The sequence below is a fragment of the Fukomys damarensis genome, unplaced genomic scaffold (assembly GCF_012274545.1).
Source record: "Fukomys damarensis isolate Sample0158 unplaced genomic scaffold, DMR_v1.0_HiC HiC_scaffold_4, whole genome shotgun sequence".
In the NCBI taxonomy this organism is placed as follows: domain Eukaryota; kingdom Metazoa; phylum Chordata; class Mammalia; order Rodentia; family Bathyergidae; genus Fukomys; species Fukomys damarensis.
This window is the reverse complement of record NW_022900916.1, coordinates 30,314,580-30,335,704: the sequence shown is the minus strand read 5'-3', so window position 1 is coordinate 30,335,704 and position 21,125 is coordinate 30,314,580. Positions and strand designations below refer to the sequence as shown.

Sequence of the window (21,125 nt, the reverse complement as noted above, 5' to 3'; positions counted from 1 at the left end):
ATTTCTTTACCTGTTTTCCAAAACATTCTTAGTAGAGTCATTTTACTTATTCTTTACAGTTTTGTCTTTTTGTATATAGTAACTGATATCTTATTATTGGGAGTTTAAGTTGTTGGTTGTTTATTATTCCAAAGAACACTAAGATAAATAGCTCTGTTTAATATTTTAGAATTGTGCATTGGACGTACAGTTTCCAACTATAATATTTAAGATTTTATAAGACAATTTTAGCAGATCACTTTAGTTTGATTCTGTCAAAATTATTTGATTTCACCTAGATTTTATTCCATTTTAAAATATTATTAAGAGAAACATTTTGCCTGAATACTTCAGTATGATATATTTTAACTGGAAATAGTACTAATGTTTTTACATTAAAGTAGATATAATGAAGTGCATGGTTAATAGACTTTTTTCACTTTATATGGGAGATTGGCTCTGTGTAGTATAGGGTTTATTAGTTTAGAAAGTGCTTAATAAGTGTTTAATAAGTAAAAAGATTCAGACGAATTTATGATGAACAAAATCATAAAAGAGTGTTAAAAAAAAACCTACTCCTCCATTCATGATAATAGCTTTCATTCTCATTAGGAGATATGACAGCTAAGTACAGTTGAGGAACTCTTGACTGTTAAATGAGAACTGTGAAATGAAGTAGGCTTTTGCTTTAATTCACCTACATATTAAACCATGACTCAGACTGGAATTGATTAAATGTTAATGAGCTCTACTAAACTGACCCAACTGTAACATTTGTGTATTAGATTTATGTCAATTAAAACAAGAATAGTTTTACCTCTGTCATTCTTTAACATCTTTGAGTCTACCTCTGCTTTATAAGGGAAGTGCTAGTGGTTATTTAAATATTAATAGTTTCCATTAAAGGGCTCTGAAGGGTTGTAGCTGGAAGGCTGAGGATAGATGGCAGGATTGGTTTCTTGTTTTGCCAACTCCCCCACCAAGGAGTGAGGGTGACAGACCTCTTACTGGAAGAGCTTCTTCCATTATTTTTTTTAACCACATTTTTTTTCTAAGTTAGACAGTGGGATTGTTGATATCAGGGAGTCTTTGAAAGTAGCTATGCTATTTAAACATCAGTGTAACACATAATTATAAAAAATATCTTAATAGGGCCATAGTGGCCATTACCCTTGGGCTTCTTGGGAATTTAATTTCAGTTTTTAGAAATTCATTCTGTTCTTTATTATAGTCGATACTAGGCAAGAGCGTTTTTTAGCTCCATGTTTTATTTCCTTGGGCTTATTTACATTCAGTGTGAGGAATTCTATTAAGTTAATTTTGGGAGACACAAGGATCATATATTCGATCAAGTTATGAGTATATACTTTGGTCTTGATGGGAAAATGTTGTTGAAAAGCTGTTTAAACTTGCTACAACCAATATTTTCCTATATGCCAAACTTGTTTGTGATAAGCATGTGGTTAATAGATTGTTACATATTTTGTATTTTAAAAATGTCCTAATAGCTTGGCATTTTAAAGCACTGAACAATCAGAAGCAAGTATTATTTTTGCCTAATTCTATATTTCTTTTTGCATCTAGTAATCTGAGTGAATAGAGTATTTAATGCATTTTATTTAGAATTTAGCACTAAGAATGTGGATCATGCTTAAATAGCAAGCAGTAGTGCAGAATGATGATGGTAGTGGATACTTGCTACAACCAATATTTTCCTATATGCCAAACTTGTTTGTGATAAGCATGTGGTTAATAGACTTTTACACATTTTGTATTTTAAAAATGTCCTAATAGCTTGGCATTTTAAAGCACTGAACATTCAGAAGCAAGTGTGACAATAGAGAGAGGCAACGGTCTCAAGTGGAAAATTGGAGAGAATGTGAAAAACAAAACCTGAGTAAGCAAAATAAATAGTACTTTAATGCAGTATTTGAAAAAAAAATCCATACAGTGGAGGAAAAAACTATGACAAAAAAAAAATATCCTATAGTGCTAGCCTCAGACTGAAGTTAAATCCTAGTTTCTCTGCTTTCACACCCTTGCCAGAGAAACTCACTTGTGTCATTTTTCTTATCTAAAGGTGGTGATAGGAATTGTCAGTTTCCTGATGGATTTATTAGGAGATTCAAATCAGCTAAAAATACATGGAAAAGCCCATTGTAAATATGACATACATTTATATACAAAAAATTAAGTAACTCACCATACTATTTTAAGCCATTATAGTGATCAGCCCCAAGAAATACTCTCAGCAAACATAGGATTTGAAGAATCTCAGAAAACTTTGTTGCAAATATACTTTGGGGCCTAAATTGTTGAGTTTACCTGTAGGTAGTAATGGGGGAGGGACCCGAAAATAACTGGAGACCCCTCTCTCTTTTCTTTCTTCTTTATTCTTGGATAAAAAGCCTGATGATTTGTAAGAAATGGGGGACATAACCATAATCCACTGCTCATTTTAAATTCTCCGTGAATCACTGAGGTCTTCTCATCTTTGCTGAAGTTGCTGTTCCATTCACTGGCGGTTCCTTTGCTGAGTGCCACCACCTTTTATTCTCATCACCTTTGGTAAGGACGTCACCTGAAATGAGCTCTTAATCCTCTGCCCTGCTATAGAGGCACAATGGTCTTTAATACTCATTTGGTTATCAGTTATAAACTCCTTGTTGCCTTGAGGTTTTATCTTCTCTTCCACTGAGTTTACTTTCTATGCCACATTTTAAAAAATATATAAATTGTTCTCCAGTTACATTATAAATATGTCATCATCAACATCAGAGTGAGCAGGGTCTGGGTCTGTCTTTTTCGTGGTCCTATTCAAGGTGCTTGGCAAAGGGACTTTCCAGTCAATTAAAAAAATTTCAAGGGGATAAATGAATTTCTTGCATGTGAAAGAGCTAGGAAATATTAATCTTTGGACTAATATGTGAAATGCTATTGTTTTCCATCCTAGACTCTGAAGAAATGGTTGGTGCCATGTGGAAGGTGATCATTTTCATGGTCCTGCTGACATTCGGCCCCTGTGATGGGCTGTTTCAGTCCATATACCGAAGGGCCCAGGTATCCATGCCACCCAGGGGAGATGCAGGACAGCCTTTATTCCTTACCCCTTACATAGAGGCTGGGAATCTCAAGGAAGGTGAGTTTGAGTTGGAAAAACACTGGCATACTTTTAACAGTTTGGGGTATTTTCTAAGCAGTTATCTCACAAGATGCAAAATATATTCTGATATTTTTACTTTATTGTTTTATTTTAAATATTAATGATTTAGTGCCACATATTGCCTGAATTCTGAGCTAACACAAGAAGTAGGGTTGGATTATTTACGTGGTCCAGTTGCAGCCTTTTTACTTATAAAACTGGTGAGTGCCTGTCCCCAGTGGGCACTTGACAAGGCTGCTACTAACCTGGAAAGTGCCTACATGTCAGTCAAACATTCTGCATGAACTTATTTACAATCTCAGCAAAGCGAGGTGGACCACCTTGTACATGTGAAAACTAAAGCAGCGCATGGGAGAACTTGCTAGAGTCCATGCAGACACCACTTGTTGGATGCAGGCTTTCCATGCAGGTGGCATCACCACACCCACCTTGCTGTGCCCCTCACCTGGCGAGTTACCCACACAGCTAGGCCTCAGTTTTCTCACTAATAAGATGGAGATTTAACAACTTGCTCAACTTGCATAGTGTTAGACATTAAAAAAAATTTTTTTAAAAGCAGGTGAGAACTCTTTGTAAATTACTCTCTAGGTATTAGTGTTTGCTATTGGATTTATTTATAGATTGTGAGCTTTTCTATGAGTATTCTGAAAAGAAAAGTATAATTTGATGTTATCAGAGGCTAAAATTTGTGCACCCCATCTGCTTTTAATGCTTCTTCGTGCTTAGGTAAGGCGCAGTGTGGATAAATGACTTCATTTCTCTGAGTCAGCTATTTTGAGGAGCCCTGTAAAGAGCAGCAGAGAAATAAAGTGTTGGCCAGAAGCAAAGGTGGGGTCCATAAGAGTCTTTAAAGGGACAGGAGATAAGGTGTTTACTGACAGCAATGATAGGGAATCCCAGGAGTGAGGGAACTGCTCTTAAAGGCTGTTTAAGAAGAGGGAGACCTGGAGGCACTGGCATTTGCTCAGGAGCTTGAAATTTGTCCTGAGAAACACACAAGAGGGCAGAATTTATGCCTGTGTGGCTAGGAGGTTGGTAGGTGGGATGGGAATGCGTGGAACTGCAATTTTAGGGATATGATCATTTTAGAGATCAAAAATAAGTCTAAATACTCTATAATGAAGTTTACAACAGAAGATTGTCTTTATTTCAAGAGTTCATACGGTGAACAGAATGTGATCGTTTTTTTTTTCTTTAAAATCAAAACATTCTTGTATCTTAAGGATCTGTTTAAGTTCTGCTTATGTCTTCTTTTTTAGAAATACATGTCCATGTCAGCTCCAAATTTTACCATCTCTTTCTAAGGAAAGGTGAAAAGACTTTGATAGTATGTACAGTGTATTTTAAAAAGGACTCATTTTTACTTAATGTAGAAAAGTTGTGACTAGATGGCTGCCCGATTGTGTAGGCAAATTCTTTTTTCAGTTTTTTTTTCTGCCTTCCTCCCTCCCTCCCTCCCTTCCTTCCATCTTCCCTTCCTTCTTTCCTTTTCTTCCTTCCTTCCTGGGGATTGAATTCAGGGCCTTTGCACAGAGCTACATCTCCAGACTTCCTTTTAAAAAAATACTTTTCTTTTTTTAAATTTTAAGACAGGGTCTCGCTAAGTCACTCAGGCTGAACTCAAACTTGGGGTCCTCCTGCCTCAGCCTTGCAGAGCATGTTCACCCAGACCCAAACTGGATCACAGAGTGCTCATCTTTACATTCCTTAAAAAGTAGATACTAATGATTTCACTTATGTTCATTAACAATAATTCGAGCGGACCATTTACTTTAGAGCTGAAAAGGAATTAAATAATCATTATAACCAAACCTTACCACTCCACAGATGAGAAGATCAGGATTCAAATCTCTTACAGGACATGCCCGAAGCGATGCAGCTAATAGAGATGGGGTAGCAGAGATGTATGTAGGACCCAGTCTTCAGACATCTGCTCTGTGATTTGCCTGCTATAATTTATTTATTTGCTAAAGAAGCTGTGGTCTTCTGAAGTAATGAGATACATGTGCACAAAACAATTAAGGAATAAGGCAATGCACCCTAAAGTTATAAAATATCACAGCCGAATTAGGTATGCTGGAAATTTTGAGAAGAAAGCTATTGATCAACATTATCAAGGGGAAAATATGAGATATGTATGAACAAAAATATGACAGATGTTTAAATAAAAAATTTGTTAGAGTAAAAGACACATACTCCCTTTGGCTTAGAACACCGTTTTTGCATCATTCTTGCTATTTCCTGAAGTGGTTCTGGAAGTTCTCTTTTGTGAGTGTCTTTAGTTGTGCTTTTCTGGCCTCTTCGGAGTCCTGAATAGCTTCAAAATGTCTATGGCAATTTCTGTCAAATACCAACAGTACAATGTGTCCCCATCCATCTTATTCACCAGGTCTGCCTCTTTCCCTAAAGTCAAAATGACCATGGAAAGGTAAATGTTCTAAATTGACTCAGGGCATCAGAGCAACCATGACCACTCAACTAAAGATACCAATGAACAAGGACTTCCAGGACTGCTTCGGAAAGTGGCAAGAATGGTGGAATAAGTGTTCAAAGGAAGAGGGGGCATTTAGGGGAGGATTCATGTCAATGTGTCTCTTATTGTCACAAATGTTTTAAGAAGTTTAAGTATTCATTGGATATTTTGATCATACTTCTTAACACTACTGCTAATAGTAAAAATAATAGATAATAACATTTTGTAATCATATTCCTAGTACCCAGAATAATACCAGTATGTAATAAGCACTCAATAAATATTTGTGCAATTTAAGTTTGAGTCATAACCATGTGACAAGCATTGTGTTTCTTCATCTATTAGCTCAATAAATTCTCACAGCCACCCTAATGAATATATATACATATCATTTGTATTTCATAGATGAGAAAACTGAGGCCCAGAGAAATGATGTACTTTGTCCAGAGACCTAAAATTAGGGAGTGACAGAGTTAGAATCATGGCCTATGCCTGCCAGTTCCAGAGCCAAAACTATGGACCACTCTGCTGTGTGATTTGCTTCAGACCTGTGGGTGTGGATAAAATCTGAATAAGAGGGAAAGGTCTGTGCCTGTGGAATGAGAGCAGTAGCATAAAAAAGGCATTAAGTGAAAGTGACCATGGAGTGTCTGTGTCATGCATCTGATAGAACCAAGTGAAAAGAATGTTGAGAAATCCACCTGAGGGCTTGTCTACACCCCTCCTCTTCTGCTTTTTTCCACTTATGAACATTTCATCATGACTGGAATAAGCAGTAGCAGAGAATGATTCCAAAGGTGGTGGGGTAGTTGATCTTCTGTCCTTCTGTGCTGGGCCTGGTAGATCTTCATCTGATCAGTGCCAGTATTTAAGATTTTAAATTTGTATATAATGTCACTTTTCAAAGTGACATTATACAATCAAAATCTTTGAATGGAATTTTAAGTAGCTTATCCAAAAGCTGATACATCTAGGCATTCACATGCAATCCTGACAACATAATTAAAGATAATCTTATTCATCCGCTTTACTGAAAGTTCAGGAAGCTCTGGACAGATGGTCAGCTCACTCCCCTAATTCCCTTTTGTTTATCAAGTCTGTCAAAACACTAGGAACATGTGTCTTAATATCACAGTGGAACACTTTTGAGATAAACACTAGTTCACAAAAAGACAAGGGCTTTTTAAAAAAATTTCCAATTAGCTGGCTTAGTTTTATGTAATTGTAATTACATGTTTACTTTCTCTGCAGCTTAGAGTAAATCCTTACTTTCTGACACAAAATGAATGCAAAAAGCAATTTTAGCATATTTATATACAGTGAATTTTCACCAATTTTAAAGAATGCTTTGCTATAGGGTCCTAATTTATTACTCAGGGGTTGGTAGTATTTTGTCTATACCCGTGATGATTCAAGTGTTGTGAATCTTAACTTGCACCATGATTTGCTGGCTCAAGCTGTTCTTTGTCCACAATCCAATCTTTTTGAAAGTGTTAGTTTTGTAAACACTCCTAACAGCAGTAACAAGGAGGAAGTGAAATCACTTCAAAGAAAACCTTTTCCTTTTCTTAACTGTTTTTAAACATTTATATGGTGAGTCATGGTGCCAGAAAGATAAAAATTCCTACGTCATGGCAGTTTGTTTCCACATTCCATTAATAGATTCTGGAAGCATACACAGGACATTAAAAAATACAAAAAAAATCCTATTAGTTGAAAGAACTTTTAATAATTTTACTGTGATTTGATGAATGGGAACTTAAAATGTGAAACAGGGCAGAACACTCTTTTATGAACTATATCACTAGAGAAAAAGATTTCCTAATGTTTTAAGATATCCACAGGGCTTGCCTTCTTTAGGAGGTTTTTATAAAAATAAGTGAATTCTAGAGCAATGTCACTGGCTGTTGTGGTTCATTCATTATTTTCTCATTCTCTCATCCACTAGTTAACATTCATTCATTAAAAAGTATTTATTGTATGTCTTTAGTGTGAATCAGCATGGTGAGTCCCAAGGGGTACAAAAATAAATAAGACAAATTCCCTGCTTCCCAACAGCTCCTGATGGAGGGGGGAAGGGAAAAAATGTTCCTAAGTACAAGGCAGGGAGGGATGAGTGAACATCTGAATTGTTCTGAGAGCAGGCCAGAGGACCCTGGGCTGCGCTAGTCTGGGAGACAGATGGATTCAATCATCTTTGGCCCATATTCCATTCCCTCCAGCTCCTTTCTATTATATATTTTTTCTTTTTCTCATTATACTTTGACCTTTCTCATTTTTCTCTGTCTTCTTTCTCAGATCTTTTCCTGACTGTTCACCTCTCTCTGCTCAGTCCACATTTCATCATTACCAATTCTCAATTTTTACTTTTTTTGCCCTCTTTTTGTGGGATGAATGGATGGATGTATCTCTGGTTTTCTGAGGAATAATTATTTTGTTTAAGATATGTCATAAGCATTGTAAAGGTTGTTTGATCCTAGAATGTGATCTTTCTTTGTGCTAATCAAGAGTAGAAATAAAGCAGAGGACAAGAGAAATGATGGCTGGAAGGAAGAGTGTAGAGTGGAGTTAAAAGGAGCCAGAAAAACCACATTCCACAGACACCTTCCTTTACTTGGTTGTCAAATCTTCTCTCTTTTTTTATTGCCTTTTTCTGGTGTGAAGATGTTTTAGTACATTGGCTGTTACTGTAACTGTGTAGCACAGACTGAATACTTTACAAAGACTAAAGGTTTATTCAGCTAATAGCTCTAAGGGCTAAGAATTTCAAGGTCAGATAGCTAAATCTAGTGAGGTCCTTCTTGCTGGTGGGGACTCTGCAGTGTCCTGATGCAGTGAATGGCATCACCTGGTGAGACAGAATATCTCATGTCAGCTTTCTCTTCTTCTTATAGAGCCACCGCCTCATTAGATTACGGCCCCACCTTCAGGGCCTCCTTTAATCTAAATTGCCTCCCAATAGCCTCACCACAAGCGGATTAAATTTCCACTCCTGATAATTCACAGTGGGTGTTTAATTTCAACATGAGTCTTGGTAGGGACCTTCAGGCCATCATAGGAGGGACAGGTCTCACTGGGCAGAGAATGGGAAGAGCTACAGAGTTTGGATTAATTATCCTTCCCTGGGAGAACTGGGCTGACCCAGAAAAGGGAAAATCTTCCAGACTTCTAGACCTCACCTGGCATGACCTGTGGGCTAATGATAACTGTGCCTCTCATTGATTAGACCTTCATTTTATGTCCAAGTCCTTGCTGAGCATGTTCATAAGCATTTTCTTCATTTGATCCTCACCTGGCACCCATAGTGAGGGAATCAGTGTCTTCATTTTGCCCAAAAGGAGAGGCTCAGAGGTAATGAGACTTGCCAGGGGCCTGGTTGGAATTACAAGCCAAAGTCTGTCCAATTGGGAAGCCCATGCTCTTCTCTGATGCCAGCCTAGCAGGATCCTAAGGCAACTAACTGCCCATTGAGACCTTCCTTTGTCCCCACCATGGCCTCTACTCCTATGTGCTCCCCGTTCTAGTACTCAGGTACATTTCACATGTAATCGGCCGGTGACAATAGCTGTGTTCCCTGCAGGTGTCTTCCTTTTGCAGGTTCAGCATGTGAGGACTCATGTATTCCTGTGGCCCTAAGAGGTATCCGCCTTTCATAGATGAGAAACTGAAGCACAGAGGGGCTTATAGCCCACAAAGCTTATCTATAGTGGTGCTAGGATCCACACAGTGCTCAGAAGGAGGAACTGTGTCCTGGATGAGGTCCCCTTTGGGAAGGAACTTGTGAAGTTTCCTTTGAAAAAGGAACTTGTGGCCTCTGAGTCATGGTGTGTTGGTGAGAGTTTAACCACTAGCTCTCAGGGGCAGGGCCAGGACTGTGGCACCAATTCCCTGGGATGTAAATCTTCTTACTACGGCTGATTTCACGCAGTTGATGATATGGCTGAGAGCCGAGCTGGGGACAATGCTAACACAGTGTTCCACAGACAGTTGTCTCCTGCCCAGTACTGAAAAGTCTCCACTAAAGGACTCTGCCCCTCCACCTGGACTCCCCATCCTTTCTTGTCATCCGCTCTGCTCACTTTCTATTCCTTTTCCACTCCCTACCAAATCACTATTTCTCCCATTCTCTGCAACTTGCAGCAACTGACCAATCTGAGAGGCCCTGTAGCAAGGCAGGGGAAATAACAAAACCTGCAGCCTGACTGCTACCATATTTCCCCCAAAATAAGACTGGGTCTGATATTAACTTTTGCTCCAGGTGATACAGTAGGGCTCATTTTCAGGGGATGTCTTATTTTTTCACCTACAACAATCTACATTTATTCATATAAAAATCTACTTTTATTCAAATACAGTCACGTCATGTCTTCTGAAATATCGTCATAACTCCCTCAGCCCCAAATACTATCCTGAATTTCTTGTGACTCCATTTCCTGTAGAACCACTGGCCCCAATCTTGCATGTCAGCAGTACAGCCCTCTTTAAATAAGCACTTCTTGTCCATGTATCCTGTTTGTAGTACACTGGCAACACAGCTCTCAGAGATTTTATCCTATGAATTCATCACCCAAGTCATGTCATCTTTCAAGCTGGGCTCCCCCAAGTTTCCATTAAATAAGTGTTAATTGAAGGCTTACAAGACAGGAGTGGCAACAAAAATGATGACAGTGAAGAATCATGGTCCACACAAAAGCAACAAGAAATTGCAGGTACTAAAATTTGGAAAACATTTCTTTACTTCACATGAGTGCCTTAAGTATGTCTGTTGCAACACATGACATCAAATTATAAGGATTCATATTAGACACAACATGTCCATTTATTATCAGATGTGCATGTTTTTTCCTGCATTGTATCTGTACTCTTATTGGTCACTGGGCAATAAGTTTGGAGCTCATCTGTTTATTTTTTATTCCTTAAATTTATTGATACATTTTAGACATACAGTGTGATGACATTTATCATTGGGAATTTGGACCTTTATATGATATATCTTTGTTCTTATTTTTTTCTTAGTCCCCTGTTCTCCCTTAAACCCTTCCACACTTCCCCATTTACAATAACTTTGTTTCTGATTTCTCATATTTGTTTCCTTTCCCTTTTTTCATTTCCCCTACCCCTCCCACTTCCTCTTCCCTTTTGGACCTTTTCTTCCTATTTCACATTATTTATTATACATTTTGATCCTTATTTACACTTTCAGGTTCTCACACCAGAGAAACTATGCAGTATTTACACATGTGTGTCCTGTTTATTTCTCTTAAGCATATGGCATCAATGTGCATCCATTTAGCTATAAATATATCTAGTTTCTTAATATTTATGGCTGAGTAGTACTCCATTTTATTAAAAACCACATCATTTTTATTCAGTCTCCAGTTGATGGGTAATTGGGCTGTTTCCAAGTTTCAGCTATTGCAAATTGTGCTGCTGTAAACATGGGTACATATATATTACTGTGATATGATTCTTTTAATTCTTTTGGGAAGATACCCAGAAGGGGAATATCTGGGTGAAATCCTAGTATTTTGAAGTATCTCCATACTGATCTCCACAGTGGTTGTACCAGTCTACACTTCCTCCAAGCATGGAGAATTCCTTTTTCCCCACAATCCCACCAGCATTTGTTATTGGTTAATTTTTTGATAGCAGCCATTCATTCTGGGGTGAGGTGGAATCTCAGTGTTATTTTCATTTGAATCTTTTGAATGACCAGTGATAATGAGAAATTCATCAGTTTATATAGGCATTTGCTTTTCATCCAAAATCACCCACTTGGGTATTTACAAATACTTAATTATAATTTATAGTATCATTTATTTTAAGTATTAATATCAATACTGCTTACTTATACTTAATTATATATTAATATATCATTGTATAACTCAGTTTGTCTATCACATTGCAATGGATGGTACTAAATCCATCCATCTGGCTGATTATCTTAACTGGGGCTTATTTTTGGGGTGGGCTTATATAAGGAGCATCTTAAGAAATCACACTAGGACATATTTTCCAGTTAGATCTTATTTTGGGGGAAACATGGTAGGTTTTAATCCCAGCTCTCCTTCACTACCTATACGACCTTGGGCAAGTTGCTTAACCTCTCTGTGTTTCAGATTTTTCATCTGTAAAGTGGAGATAATAATTATGTCTCCCACATAATGCAAAGCCCTAGTTACAGTGGCCTTGTAAGCGCTAACTCTTGTTAGTATTAGTTACACCTAGGTGTCATCGGCTGACTGAGGTCCCTCTTCTTTCCGTCTCCCTGCCTCTTTGCTGCCATAAGAAAGCCAGGATCTCCTTGTTCTGCAATGCTCCATGGATGGCTTCCCCAGAGGAGCCATGAGATCATCCCAGCTCACTGCTTGCCTCTCCCTTTTCCCCACCACCTCCCGCCAAAATCCCCTTAGGCCTCAGTCCCCCTCTTATGCAAAAGGCTGTGGAGATTACAGTCCTCCCCAGACCTGAGAACCGCTGAGATGCATCATTTGCTTGCACCTTATTTCTTTTGGGTCAAGTGGCTTTATCTTGCCCCTTTCTGTGTGGCCCAGTGTGAACATTGTGCTTTACTCTAAGTATAATAGGTGATTTTCTTTTCATTTTTAAAAAAAAAAACTTACACAGTTCATAAAGTATTTTTGGATCATACCCAGCCCCAAAATGCTTAAAAATGTCACTCATTCCTGGCAAAACTGTTAATACGGATGACGTTGGATTGGCCAGAGAAGGCTGAAATTTGCTGTGGTAATGCCAAGCCCCTTGGGGCCTCTTCAATCACTTCTTCCTGGATCTGGTTCCTGGGGCAAGTCTAAGACTGAGATTGCTCACATGGCATTTTTCTCTGATCCTTGAATACATTTCCTTTTTATCCACCAGGGAAAGAAGTGAGTTTGGTCAGACCTTTTTCAGAATTGAATGTGAAGAGTTACGCTGGCTACTTCACTGTGAACAAGACTTGGAACAGCAACCTCTTCTTCTGGTTCTTCCCAGCTCAGGTAGGCCATGAAGGGGCCCAGTGGGGAGACTGGGTGGTAAACCTTGCTTTTGTGAATGGGAACACACACACACACACACACACACACACACACACACACGCACTTACGCTGGCTACTTCACTGTGAACAAGACTTGGAACAGCAACCTCTTCTTCTGGTTCTTCCCAGCTCAGGTAGGCCATGAAGGGGCCCAGTGGGGAGACTGGGTGGTAAACCTTGCTTTTGTGAATGGGAACACACACACACACACACACACACACACGCATGCACACACACAGCAACGCTGAGTGGCATTCCTGTTTATGGGCAGAAAACATTTTTGTAGAGGTTAGAGGGGATCCAACTTTTAAATGTCTTGCAACCTTATTTGGAATATTAATACTACCACTTTCTTCCTGCCACAGTCTTCTTCCTCTTATTTTGTTGCTTTGTTCTAAAAATAGTAGGGTTAGGATGGACAGTGGGTCACCTACCCCAGGAGGTGGAAAGGAATGAGGGGTCGCTGAAATGAACAGGTAACACATACGTCAGTTGAGTCCACCTCACTCTCCTGTGGCTGCCCTGTCTGTGGGCTGTGCAGGTCACTCACCTTCTTAGGTCCCTCAAGACACATCTGGGATATCTGTACTTTTGCCAATACTATTTAAATAGCTCACTTCCAAGTGCATGAAGTAGACACTTTAAGTTTTGGGGTGCTTTTGGGAGTATTGATAGAGGCGTTGGGATGCTTAAATTTTATCCCACACACAATGCAAAGTAATTTTCTATTTTTACTCTCTAAAATGGATTTGCTTTAGAGGCAAAGAAAGGCTATCCCTTGGAGGGTGGTATTCATATTTACATAGATTTACATATAGCAGTATTACATATAATAACTGAGGAAATTGTTTAAGCTAGGGTAATTTTCAAATTAAATGGTTTTTAATGATACTGTCGGGCTGTATTTTCTTCACTTTTCATTTCTGCTTTCTCAACCACATAATGAGACCATTCAAACCAGTCTGTTGTGGGGTGGGATGAGGTAGAATGGAGGTGGGGCATATGAGTAATGTAGAAGAATTCCAGGTATTTTTTTTTGGTGTCAGACTGTCACCTCTAGACCCTAGAGGGAGTTTTTCATTTCCTCCTCAGCGTTACTATTGAATGGGGAAAATCAAATGCTTTCAGTTCAGAATTTAAGGAGATCCCTCAGGGCAGCACCAGTGCGAGATCAGCACCAAGTGTGAGAGCTCTCCAGTCTCCTGTGCCTCTCCTTGTGGTGCCCAGCTGGAAACCAGAGTGACAAGGAGTACAGTGGTGCTGTCTGTCCCCAGAGCTCTTCTACCAGGGCACAGAGAAAGATGCAGAAGGTGGATAATGAACCTTTAGAAGCAGGCAGAAGATACCAGCTTAACTTTCTTAAGACTTGATGTAAATTAAGCTTAGCCTAGAAATAGGACTGCTTTCTAATAGCTGGGATTTATTTTTTCTTTTTCTTTCTTTTTTTTTTTTTTTGATTAAAAAAAATTTGGTCACATATGTTTCAGACATCAGATATATACTTGAGTACAATCTAATTTGATGATTTCTGTGAGGTCCTAGCATGTTTTTATTCTCAAAACCATCTTTGTATCTTGACTTCAACATCTATATTTATTTCTTTATTCCACACATCATTAACTAGTCTCTATTTACTCCCTAAACTCTGCTACCCAAGTCTCTCTGAACTGTCTTACTTAATGATCTAGAAAATATAAATGTGGATTTATTAAAGATCAGCATATAAAAATTGAACATCTTTGTGGGATATTATGTGATGCTTTAATAAGTGTAAATATTGGATAAAATATTGCACATATTTTGGGGCTACCAAATGATACATGTATATACTGTGTAATGTTCAAATTAGGATGAGCATATTTAATTTCTCAAATATGTATCATTTCTTTTTGGTGAAAACATTTAAAATCTTTTCTGCTAGCTTTTTGGAAATATACAAGGCATTACCAAAATCTCTAGTCACCAGACCGTCTCCTAATTGTAACTTACTACCCACTGACTAGCCTTTCCCCAACCCTTCCTATATGCTACCCTCTTCTTGTAACTACTGCACCCTCAACTTCTGTAAGATCGACATTTTTATACTCCTCAGTTGAGTGAGCTCCAGGAGTATTTGTCTTTTTGTGGCTGGCATGTTTCACTTAACATAATGTCCTCCATTTCCAGTTACGTTGTCGTAAGTGACAGGATTTCATCTCTATTTATGGCAGAATAGTGTTCTACTGTGTGTATTTACCACATTTTCTTTGTCCATTCATTAGTTGATAGGTACTTGGACTGAGTCTATTTCTTTTGGTGGGAATGTAAATTCATACAGCCATTATGGAAAACAGTATAGAGGTCCTAAAAAATTTAAAGCAGAACTACCATATGATCCAGCAATCCCAAGTGCAGGGCATATATCCCCCCAAATAAAATTAGTATGTCAGAGAGATGTCTGCACACCCATGTTTATTGCAGCACTGCTCACAACAGCAATAAAATGGTATCAACCTATGTTTTCTGTTTTTTGTTCTCTTAAATTCTATGCATTCCAGAAACTATTCTATTTTATATCACATCTATCAATATCATTAAATATGGTCATTTATTAACTTTTTTATATTAGTTGTCTTTGCTACTATAACAATTTGTCCCAAACTGAACATTTTAAAACAACATAGATTTTATCATTTCACAGTTTTTTGGGTCCCACATCTGACTAAGGTCTCAGTGAGCTCAAGTGAAGGTGTGGAGAGGTCTTTGGTCCCCTTGAATGCTCCAAGGGAGAATTCATTTTCGTTGCCTCTTGCAGTTTCTAGATGCTACTTGCCTTCCTTGGTTCATTCCTTTCTCTGTTTTTGAAACCTGCAGTGTCAGGCTGAATCCCTCACATAGCTGAATCCTTCTCACATTGCATCACTCTAATAATTTCTATTCTTTTGTCACTTTGCTTTCTTTAATTCATTTTCTGCCTCCTTCTGCTGCTTTTAAAGGCCTTTATTATTATGCATAGGTGATCCAGAGTAATCTTATTTTAAAGCTAGTTGATTGGCAGGCAATCTTATTTCTTCTTTCCCCTGGAACCTAACAGAGTCACAGATTCTGCAGATCAGGGCATTCAGGGGGAGCTATTATTCTGCACAAAAGACATACTTGATGATTTTGTTTAGATTGGTGATTCTCAACATGTTCCTCAGTGATTTTCACATTTTGTAGGGCTTAAGATTCCCTCTGATTTCCCTCAGCAATTCTGACTTAAAAATTGGGAGAGGCCTATAAGTTGCAAAATTACCAGGTGAACCATACTTCCTGAAACCACTGCTTCAGCCTTTGGGCCTCTGCCCTGTGCCTGTAGCCCCTGGCCCCAAAGTGGCCCACATTTTCACTGGAGAGAAGCACCTAAAGCAGTCAGCTGAGCTGCAAGGTGTGCATTGTTCCCTGTACCTACGCAGCATGAGGGTCAGAATGGGCATCTAGAGAGACAAGTTCAACGTTTGGAAATCAGCTTTTGTAATCCTGCTTGAACCTGTTGAGTTCAGCCTCTACCTCATGCATCCTCCTCTCACTTTCTGCTCCCTGACCTCCACCTCAGGTGCAGAAACCCGATTCCTTTCTCTTCTGCTTTGTCACCTATTTATATACCACTAAGTTTCTCATTGACTTCCAAATAATCCGGATTTGTAAAAACAAGAATTCATGGTAAGGGAAGAGATCAAGCAGAAACAAAACAAAAGCCCAGTTTTATTTCTTCCCCTTCCCCTGAGCAGGTGAACAATTTTGTCTAGAATGTAGAGGGTGTCCTGGGACAATAAAATGGTTAGGGGAAAGGGATTCAGGTTCTGCCTGTCCTGCTGTTGTCAGCATAAGGCCTGAAACCTCCGTGCTTTAAACAATGCCTTGTCAGTTAGTGTTCTCTAATTTTTCCTCCTTAATTAATAAAAACCTGACCAGACTGTGTTCTTTTGGATCCACTTCTATTGACATGAATACATCCTTGCGTGATTCAAAAAGACATGAACGTGAGGCCTGCAGAACAGGGAAGGTCTTTAAGTATGTGATGTTCCATTGGAAGTGGTGGATGCAGCTTCAGGGAGAGAGGGACAGAGATAGAAAGACAGTGCCACAGACAGGTGTCACCACCTGGCAGCTGGGATTGATAGTTCCCGGACTTCCTCATCGAGAAGCCCACATGCAGAGCCACATATCCAAAGCTTCCAGCTGTAAATTGTAGAGCAAGACCATTGTGGGGTGAAGTAGATAAAAGCCTGCAAGAAGAAAAGGCACTTGTTTCTAAAACGGGGGAGGCCCTTTCTCTTGGCAGAAATAGGAGTTTTTTGTCCATCACAGGGAAGCAGCTGACGTTGCCATCAGGAGAAAAATGAACCTTTAAAAAACCAAAGGTAGAGAAAAATAGAGATCCAGGAAGGATGCCATACTTGTAATATCCTCTGAGTAATTTTTTGGAATGCTGTGTCTCAAATTAGTTTTTGTCTTCCTGTTATTTCTGAAACTCCCCTTTGCTATTGTATACAAGTCTGTGCATAATAAACTCCAGAACTCCAAATTGGTGGTGGTGGGAATAGAGCAGGAGAAGTGAGTAAGCTTTCTGACTGGCATAAAAAATATAATGAAGCCAATAAAAACACAACAACTAGAGTGGCTGTTGTTAAGTGAACATTGACTACATGCTAAGCCCTGGCTTTTTCTTGCTTAGCCTTATAAAAGTCCCAGGAGGATGGAATTATTCTCCTCATTTTATAATGAAGAGGATGGCAGAAAGTAAATAATACCCCAAGTTACCCAAATAGAAATTGGCAAAACTAGGTCTCTAACCCATAAATCTTTGCTTTTGACCATCATGTGTTAGATACTGAGAAAAGTAAAAGCTAGTCATGGAAGGCAGTAGTGTGTGGTGAACAAAAGTGTAAAAGTATTGCTTCTTAAGCTAGTCAGGCTTTGGTAAAAGTGGCTCCACCTCTTGAACCACATGTGACCTCAGCACATTCTCTAATATCTCTGAGCTTCAATTTCCTTGATTTAAATTAGGGATCAAAATAGCTACTGGCAGTGGTTTCGAACAGCAGCAATAATGTGGTTTTTTTGAGTAATGCCTGATACATAGTAAATATACCGTAGTTACTGTTATTTCATTATAATTATGATTACTTTTGTGTTATTAACACAAATACTATCCTGTGAAGAACTAAGCCAGTCACAATTTGGGAGGTGAAAGAAGACCAAAAATAGAAGATAATTCCAAATCAAAAGGATCTAATCACCAGCCAAGAATGTGTACTAATGGGTACTAGTTAAGGAAATTACTGATTAACATTGGGATTTGCCATATTTAAGAAGATAATGGACATTTAGATTCTTAGTACATACAATTATCATCCATCTTATTGGAGATGTCCAGTGTTTGATTCCATCTAAGGTACTCTGGACTCAAACTTACAGATTAATTTCCTCAGATATCACGGAGCCAATCCTGGGGAATTCAGAGTTAGACTAGGAGGCTCTAGCTGAAGTTCCCGTCTTGTTCCTCTGAGCAAGGGAATGGCTGGGATTCCTGGAATTCTAGTCTCTGTTAAGTGACCACATGAGGCTGGGACAGGGTAAGTCATGGCTGGCATCTGGGGCAGCATTGAAGGAGGTACTCAGGATTCTGCAGGGTGACCATGCATAGTCAAATACCAGCAAAATCAAGGCAGCACAGGATTAGGCTATCAGGGTACCTTTAAATCAATCATCCAGTGAAGGAGAAGGGAACTGCCCCAATGAACCTAGTCCAAAATAGAAGATGTTCACTAAGGTGGTACAAGAGTATATTCCAAACTATTAAGTGAAAGCAAGCAAGACAGCTTTTACTGGGAGTGAAGGAGTGGAACCAGGCCTCTCAGGGCCTCCATGTGGTGCCAGGCACACTCACTTGTCTGGACATCTGAACTTCTTCAGGAAGAGTCTGTGTGGTAGAGGTCAGGGTACCCCACTTTGCTGATGCTCACCAGAACTACCTAGGAGCTTAAAAACTATGATGGATCCCCCTGTTCAGTGACCCCCTAGTCCGTAGGGGATCTGGTCCTGCTGACCTGGAGAGGGCCCGGGGATCAGTGATTCTAGCATGCTCTGCAGTGACCCCAAGGCAACTAGTCATTGGCTTGAATCAGAAAAAAGAACAGGAGTTCAGGACAGGAATTCTAATTCCAGGCTGCAGATCCTGGCAGCGTAACTCAAGACAGGGCATTTGTACTTCCTGAGCTTCAGTTTTCTTGTATAGAAATAAAGATGTGAAACCTAGGAAATGTCTAACCTTGCATTCCATTCTTGCCTTCTTATTTCTATAGTTTAAGCCAGCTTACCTAAAAGACATGTTTAAATGTGCTGCCTAAGCTGTAAAGATACCCAGGAGCTGCACACCAGAGTATGAGCTGAGAGAATGAGCTCTTGAGTTTGCAGCCTCTCTGATAGCCTCTGGGATAGACCCTCATGATCTTTGTCCTTTTGTGTAGTTCCTGCCCATTTGGAACCAAGGCTATCCCTTTATGACCACTGCACAATGGCAGAAATGGTGGCGTGTGACTTCAGGCTGGATTATAAAAGGCAGTGTGGTGTGTACCTTCATGCCTTGCATCCCTAATTTGAAAGAGGGACAGATGCTGTGTTGGGAACTCCTTAAAGCAGGCATGTAGAGGGGTCCACCGGGAGAAGAAATGAGGCTTCTGCCTTCAAGCCACCACCAAATGTGGAAGAGGCTGATCTGGCCCCAGTCAAGCCTTCAAATAACTGCAGCCCAGATGATAAATTGACTGCAATCTCACAAGAGAACCTAAGCCAGGACTGCACAGTCAGGCCTCCCCCTAATTCTTGACCCGCATCATTTTCTTAATCCATTAAGTTTGGGAAAGATGTTACACAGCATTGGATAGCAAATATTCCCCTTGTCTTGTTCTTTTGGGCTGTGGCTATGATGTCTTGTGACAGGTGGCATCTACTTCCTAACCTTATGGGATGGGAACCTGGGGGAATTGGTGATTACTGTGCACATGTGTGTTGCTTTTGTTGGCGGTGGTGGTGGTAATAATAGTGGTATTTTCTTACCTGACTTCAATTCTCTTACTTTCTCCTCAAGAATAGAGTTTTAAGCCTTTTTTTTTTTTTTTTTTTTTCCTGTTCAGTGAGTATGATATTAAACTTTGTCAGTAGAGGGAGCTGGAGGGACACTGCAGGAGGAAGTTGGCTTCTCTTCCTGTTCTCTATCCTGTTTTGCTTTTTCTTGGCCTTTCTGCCCAGTCTGCCATAAGTGCCTTTGTGAGAATATCCAGAGACACTCAGCCCTAGCCATTCACCCAGGCCACTAAGATCCTCAGCAGAGGTTACAGCCCTGGGTCTGTCCAAGTGACCACTTGGCTGTGCACTTCCCAAACGTGAACACCATGTGTATTAGTCACTTTTTTAAAAAATTTAATTTTATTGTTATGTTTTAGGTATACAGTATAATGACATTCATCACTGGACATTTGCACCTTTACATAATCTATCTTGGTTATTTTTTCCCCATTCCTCTGCCCTCCCTTCAACCCCTCCATCCCTCCCTATTTACAAAGACTTTGTTTCCATTTTTTCATTTTCTTGTATTAATTAGTCACATTTTTATAGCTGGGACAAAATACCAACAATTTAAAGGAGGTTTATTTTCAGTGGATTCAGTCCATAGTTGGCTGGCTTCAAGGCACAAATTACATGGGAGAATGGCACAGGGAGGGAGGGGACTGTTCACGTGGTCTAGAAGCAGCATGACAGAGAGAAGGGAGGAACCAGGAGCAAGCATACTACACCCTTCCGTCTTGTCCCTAGCGATCCACTCCTGACCAGGTCCCACCTCTGAAAGTGAGACTTTTGGGGGACATTCTGGATCTAAATTCTAACATTCTGCCCCTCATCCCAGAAGGATCATGTTCATGTCATTATGCAAGATACACTTGTCTATCACTAAGAGTCATCAAAATCTTCACAGTTCTAGCATTGCTGAAAAATCCAAGTCCAAAGTCCCTTCATGAATTCAAGGCAAGCTCTTATCTGTGAGCCCCTGTAAAAGGTAAAAAAGAAAATCAAATATTTGCGATATTCAAAGGCACAGGGTAAACATACCCATTCCAAAAAAGGAGGAGTAAGTGAATAGACAGAAATAAGACCAAAACAATACTTAAATCCGGCAGAGCAAACATGAAATTCTATAGCTGCTTGTCCAGCATCCAGGTTGTGAGATATGAGCTCCAAAAAACTTGGGCAGCCTCTATGGTCTTCCTTGTTGCAGCCCACATGGCCTTCCTCTTGTACTGTCTCCACGTACTGATTTTCCTTAGCAGATGCTCTCTGTATTTGTATCTCAAACGTCCTGGGGTTTCCACTTAATTTCAGCTTTACTCTCACAAATTCTTATAATGTCCTGTGATGGACTCCTTGCAGGGACTGAGGCCCTCTTGTCATACAT

General features: G+C 39.5%; 1 protein-coding gene across 2 annotated transcripts in view; it reads left to right on the top strand.

The window, feature by feature from the left end:
* The first annotated feature begins 2,466 nt into the window (after positions 1-2,466).
* Positions 2,467-21,125, top strand: part of Cpvl (carboxypeptidase vitellogenic like) — a 102,419-nt gene continuing 83,760 nt past the window's right edge. Inside the window, exons 1-3 of one of the 2 annotated variants that reach the window (XM_010628288.3) lie at positions 2,467-2,547; positions 2,933-3,118; positions 12,495-12,613. In XM_010628288.3, coding sequence (XP_010626590.1) covers positions 2,944-3,118; positions 12,495-12,613 — 294 coding nt within the window. In that variant the 5' untranslated portion in view covers positions 2,467-2,547; positions 2,933-2,943. The remainder of the gene's footprint in view (positions 2,548-2,932; positions 3,119-12,494; positions 12,614-21,125) is intronic. The other variant, XM_010628290.3, reaches the window with a different exon arrangement.